We start from the raw sequence: 6,393 nt of genomic DNA, 5'->3' as shown, positions 1-6,393 counted from the left end.
TATATATATATATATACACATATATATATATATATACATACATATATATATATATATATATATACATGATGCAACTATGTGAATGTGTGCGTGTGTGTGAGTGTGCGCCTGGATATATATATACGTATGTGTTTGATGCATCACTATATCTGTATGTATGCATATGGATGTGTGAATGAATGTATGTGTGTTTGTGTATTTCTATGTATATAAATGTATACACATACGTAGATACACCAGTACATATACACACATACATACATAACATACGTACACACATTCAAACTTACGTACATACATGCATACATACATACATACATACATAATTTCGTTTCCGTATTGTTTGTTTGGTCTTTCGTCTTTTCGTTTGCTTTAAAGAAAACGGCTTTTTATTTTTCGGAGCAATGGAAAGCGGAGTAGAAGGAAACCCTACTCAAGGAAACATTCAAGAGACTGGTGAGGAAAAAAGCGATGTAAGGAATGATGCTGACGCAAAAGAAGTTGAGTTTTCGACGAAATCCATGGAAGGCAACACAGAAAGTGTAGCTAATGGAGAACGCAAGAAGAATGGAAAAAATGGAGCGAAGGAAAATGGCGGCAATGGACAGAGAGAAAACGTCGAGATCCAACCGTTAGAGGTTTCTGCTGCCTTTTTTCTTTCATTTTCTTTCTCTTTTGCATTTGGTATCGTGATTGTTGTAGTTTTTGTTGTTTATTATTGTTGTTGGGGAGCCGGCATACTTGTTAGCACGCCAGTTTTGCGAACTGGCAGAAACGTTAGCACGCCGGGCGAAATGCCTAGCGGTATTTCGTCTGCCGCTACGTTCTGAGTTCAAAGTCCGCCGAGGTCGACTTTGCCTTTCATCCTTTCGGTGTCGATAAATTAAGTACCAGTTACGCACTAGGGTCGATGTAATCGACTTAATCCCTTAGTCTGTCCTTGTTTGTCCCCTCTATGTTTAGCCCCTTGTGGGCGGGCAATAAAGAAACAAGAAACGTTAGCACGCCGGGCGAAATGCTTAGCGGTATTCTTTCTGCCGCTACGTTCTGAGTTCAAATTCCGCCGAGGTCGACTTTGCCTTTCATCCTTTCGGTGTCGATAAATTAAGTATCAGTTGCGTACTGGGGTCGATCTAATCGACTGGCCCCTCCCCCAAAATTTCAGGCCTTGTGCCTATAGCAGAAAAGGACCGGGAACCGAATGCCCTGGCCAATAAGCCACGCGCCTCCACAGACCCTATATCAAAATTAAAATTGTCTCACAAATGGTTACAAAAATATACGCGGTGAAGTTATATGCTACTACTATTTTAGTATCCATGCATATACACCGAATGAAGCAAAATATAAAATATTTCAGGCGTGGCTGTGTGGTAAGAAGTTTGCCTTCCCAACTACATGCTCCCTCACCACCGCTTGACAACCGGTTTTGGTGTGTTTACGTCCCTTGTACCTTAGCAGTGTTGGGCAAAAGAGACCGATAGAATAAGTACTGCGGTCGATTCGCTAGGCTAAAATTCCTCAAGGCAGTGCTGCAGCATGGCCGCTGACTAATGACCGAAACAAGTAAGTCATAAAAGGTAGACATCACTTTAGCGTGCACATAAATTCAAAAACGGTTAAACAGATTTGTAGCGAAATTACATATGCACTTACTTGCCCACTTCTCTATTTATCATTATAAATGTACGAGTATTTACGTAAATCATAAATAAACCTCCGTTTAAACTAGAAATAACGAGACATTTCATACTATTTCTAGTAATCAGGCTAGGTTTACATCAAAACAGATTAACTGATGATTAAATGGGCCATGTTGTTGTAATATAAGTATAAATCTACATAGACCCTCCCCGACATATAATTACTTATACATGTGAGTAGGTTATAATTAAAGACTTTTTAACGGTTAGCGTTGAGGTTGAGAGATAATGCTTGTTTGAGTAAGGCTGCGTGTATAGATAAAGGAAGAACGAAGAAACCAGGATTAAGTACGACAATTTATTCAACCCATTAAAAAGTGTTAAGACGGCAAAGCTGTAGAGATACATCTTGAAGGAATGGTCAGACTATATACACAATGGTTTAACATGCAAATGGTAAATGGTGATGATGTATGCAATGTAGAATAGGAAAATGTATACGAGACACAACTGCTGTAAGACAGAAACAAGCGTATGCGTCAAAGGCTAGTTGAGGCTGCCTGCGAAAATAAAACTGGCTCTCTGTCGAATATCTTGACTCCATCGTGCAAGCTTATCTCACTGAAGAAATGGCGGCAAAGGCTACCTTTTATATGTGAGGGTAGTGCACTTGGCTGGTCCTTCACGTAATAGAGTGGACAACCTGCGTAAAGCTAGAGGGACTCGACCACCACGTGATGAACCAAAATGTGGGTACTTGAAGGTAGAGAGCCAAACTGTCAATATGCTTCTGCTACAACTTTATATATATACTTAAAATTATTCAAATAGTTTCATGAATACAAAAACGTACGGGATAGAAAGAATCTTATATCTTTACACAGACATATATTGTTGTTGTTGTTGTTGGCACTCCGTCGCTTACGACGTCGAGGGTTCCAGTCGATCCGATCAACGGAAGAGCCTGCTCGTGAAATTAACGTGCAAGTGTCTGAGTACTCCACAGACACGTGTACCCTTAACGTAGTTCTCGGGGATATTCAGCGTGACACAGTGTGACAAGGCTGGCCCTTTGAAATACAGGTACAACAGAAAAAGGAAGAAAAGGTGAGAGAAAGTTGTGATGGAAGAGTACAGCAGGGTTCTCCACCATCCCCTGCCGGAGCCTCGTGGAGCTTTAGGTGTTTTCACTCAATAAACACTCACAACGCCCGGTCTGGGAATCGAAACCGCGATCCTATGACCGCGAGTCCGCTGCCCTAACCACTGGGCCATTGCGCCTCCACCCCGACATATATATATAGTAGGCATCGGTCGGTCTCGAGAAGCCATGGATCTGCGCCCGAAGAAATCGTGTCAGCTGCTGATGGTGGTGCAGCGTCTGTTGTGGCTGTACAAGCCCACACGGGAGTGACAGTCACACATACAGCGACTGCATTGGAAGGAGCTCTCTGTCGGCGCTACTGATTTTTCCTTCTGTCAAATGCGCTTTTCTTTGGTGGTGAGTTCCTGTTTTTCCTCCGGTCGCTTCAATCCCTTCTGCAAAGAACTAATACATGCGGCTGTGTGATAAGAAGTATGTGGTAAGAAGCACCCACGACGATTTCCCCTTACAGCTGCGCGCACATCTGCAATGTTTTTTGTTTTTCTCAGTTTTGCTGGTTGCGAGTCTCCCAGAACGTTCATAAATATCGACATTTTTTCGGGCATCTTGGAAACGTCTGAACCACTCTTACACTGCTGTGCTGTTCATACACTCCTCTCCATACTCTTTCTGTAAGTTTGCGTAGGCCTCTGAGTAAGTATCGCCTTGACAACTTTCTCTGTCAGGGTCAATGCAACGATTACACGCTATACACCACCCTTCCAAGCACTGCTGTAAACAGTGAAAAATATCTAGAAAGTTAAAACATAGTGCGCATGCACAGCAGAGTTCAAGATCAATCTTTGTCAAGCAGCTTCATTCTGCGTGCTTTATCTTCGTTACTATGGCAACACTCCGGATACCTATTGATCAGACCTTGTATGTGCATACACGGATCCTTTTATATATATGATTACAAATGTTTCTACATAAATGTTAACAATTATATAAACTCATAATTAAGCAACGTATTTCAATACAGCTCTCGTATTTAACATAAACAATCAGAAGCTTAAACGAGTGTGCTAGTGCCAACAAAAATCACGTTAACATATGTAGGCATATAAGGCAACGTGGATCATATTACCGATATTGGTTTTTCCATGTTACTCAAACACAGAAACACACACACACACACACACACACACACACACACACGTACATACATACATACATACATACATACATACATACATACATACAATAATGCTGTTGTTGGCACTCCGTCGCTTACGACGTTGAGGGTTCCAGTTGATTCGATCAACGGAACAGCCTGCTCGTGAAATTTACGTGCAAGTGGCTGAGCACTCCACAAACACGTGTATCCTTAACGTAGTTCTCGGGGAGATTCAGCGTGACACAGTGTGACAAAGCTGGCCCTTTGAATTACAGGCACAACAGAAACAGGAAGTAAGAGTGAGAGAAAGTTGTGGTGAAAGAGTACAGCAGGGTTCGCCACCATCCTCTGCCGGAGCCTCGTGGAGCTTTAGGTGTTTTCGCTCAATAAACACTCACAACGCCCGGTCTGGGAATCGAAACCGCGATCCTATGACCACTAGACAGTGGTTAGGGCAGCGGACTAGTGGGTGGAGGCGCAATGGCCCAGTGGTTAGGACATACATACATACCGTATATTCCAAATACAATCTGCAAGCGGAACAGTTAGACTTCTCTCAGGTTTAAAACGTGACATTGTTATCGTTGTCTACATTCCAAAAAATGGTGCCTTGTATCGTTGTTATAAACCGACTCCTTCTTCAGAGGAAGAATTTAAATGATTAAAAACAGAAGAGACATACAAACATTTTCATTTGCACCTATCACCATAGGTGTATTAAATTTACACAGTAGCCTAAAAATTCTTGGTCTCACAGAAAAAGAGTAAAAGAAACTGATGCGGATTCTTATTTCTTTATTGCCCACAAGGGGCTAAACATAGAAGGGACAGACAAGGACAGACAAAGGAGTTAAGTCGATTACATCGACTCCAGTGCGTAACTGGTACTTAATTTATCGACCCCGAAAGGATGAAAGGCTAAGTCAACCTCGGCGGAATTTGAACTCAGAACGTAGCGACAGACGAAATACCGCTAAGCATTTCGCCGAGTGTGCTAACGATTCTGCCAGTTCGCCCAACTGATGCGGATTCTACAAACCCAATCTATTCGTGGCACAGTGAATATTTGGTAAGACAGTTCTGGGACAAGAACGCAAAACATCCGGACAGTTAGCTGATACAAAAAAAGGACAACCAAACATCCAGGTAGACGATACAAAGAAAACAAGGACGAGTCATTTGGAGTTTTCTTTCCTCAGTCGAGTTCCAGATTATCTTTGCAATTTCGGCTGGTTATACTCGATATTGCTCCAATCTAGCCAGCCCCAAGGAAAAACTAAGCTAAGAGCATTAGATTCCTTGGAAGAAAGCAGCGAATGTTTACGAAAACAAGGACCGAAAAGAAAAACGGAGAATGTTACACAAATACAAATAACACACACACACACACACACACACACACACACACACACACACACACACAAACACACACATATATATATATATACATATATATATAACTCTTCGAAACGCCTGTGTTAGAATGGGGGCAGCTGATGAAGGAAAATGTTCTCTATGTGGCTTGTGTGTTTTCTGTACTCTGGTTATTATTATTTTTTTGTCTACGTTTTGTTTGCAATGTCCTGTACCCAGATATGCACCTATATATACAGGTAGATGTAGGTATGCACATACTTGTACGTATATATGCATATACTCATTTATTATTTGTGTTATATATATATATAAAAACACATGCACGCTTCGCTTGTTCATTTATGTTATAGATTTTAGGATCACAGTGTTCCTTTTTGAGAGTAAGTTCTTTATTTTATACGTACTTATATTGTAGTATGCACAAACAGAAAGACACATTGAATTGAACTTCAGTCTAATAAAGATTAATTCTTTTTGTTTGTTACTGATAGCAACGGATTAGCACCCATATGAAGACACCGTACAGTTATATTTGGCTTCCTTCAGGTGATCCACACCAGTCGCTATTTCGAAATTATAACTTCAGTAAGTATTCTTTATTATTATTGTCATCAATAAGGTAGCGAGCTGGCAGAATCGTTAGTATGCCGGACAAAACGCTTAGCGGCATTTCGTCCGTCTTTACATTCTGAGTTCAAATTCCACCGAAGTCAACTTTACTCTCCATTCTTTCGGGAGCGAAAACTGCAGAAGCCTGTTGCACACGTGTAAACATACATATTTACATATACACACATATATACATACATAGACATAATATGCATGTGTGTATATAGACATGTATATCATATATATATATATATATATATATATATGCATGTAGGTATCTATATCTGTACACATACACATATACATATATCTATATACACGTATATATGCTCACATACATACATACATATCGATAATGGCTGAAATTGCGTTTGACCCCTCTGGCCAATAACTGATAAAGAATTGGTGACCTGTGTTTTCTGTCCGCCTGGATATTTAATGTATGTTTGTTTGTTTATTTACTACACGTTTTTCTTAATTAAATATATATATATATATATATA

At 40.4% G+C, this 6,393-nt stretch overlaps 1 protein-coding gene across 1 annotated transcript in view; it reads left to right on the top strand.

Annotated features, from left to right (window-relative positions):
* Positions 1–199: 199 nt before the first annotated feature.
* Positions 200–6,393, top strand: part of LOC106874626 (uncharacterized) — a 13,763-nt gene continuing 7,569 nt past the window's right edge. The window contains exons 1-2 of the mRNA XM_014922421.2: positions 200–638; positions 5,773–5,866. Of these exons, the coding sequence (XP_014777907.1) occupies positions 405–638; positions 5,773–5,866 (328 nt within the window). The 5' untranslated portion in view covers positions 200–404. The remainder of the gene's footprint in view (positions 639–5,772; positions 5,867–6,393) is intronic.

This window comes from Octopus bimaculoides, chromosome 23, assembly GCF_001194135.2.
Source record: "Octopus bimaculoides isolate UCB-OBI-ISO-001 chromosome 23, ASM119413v2, whole genome shotgun sequence".
Lineage (NCBI taxonomy): Eukaryota > Metazoa > Mollusca > Cephalopoda > Octopoda > Octopodidae > Octopus > Octopus bimaculoides.
Note: the sequence above shows the minus strand (reverse complement) of the source record. Positions and strands in the feature narration are given on the sequence as shown.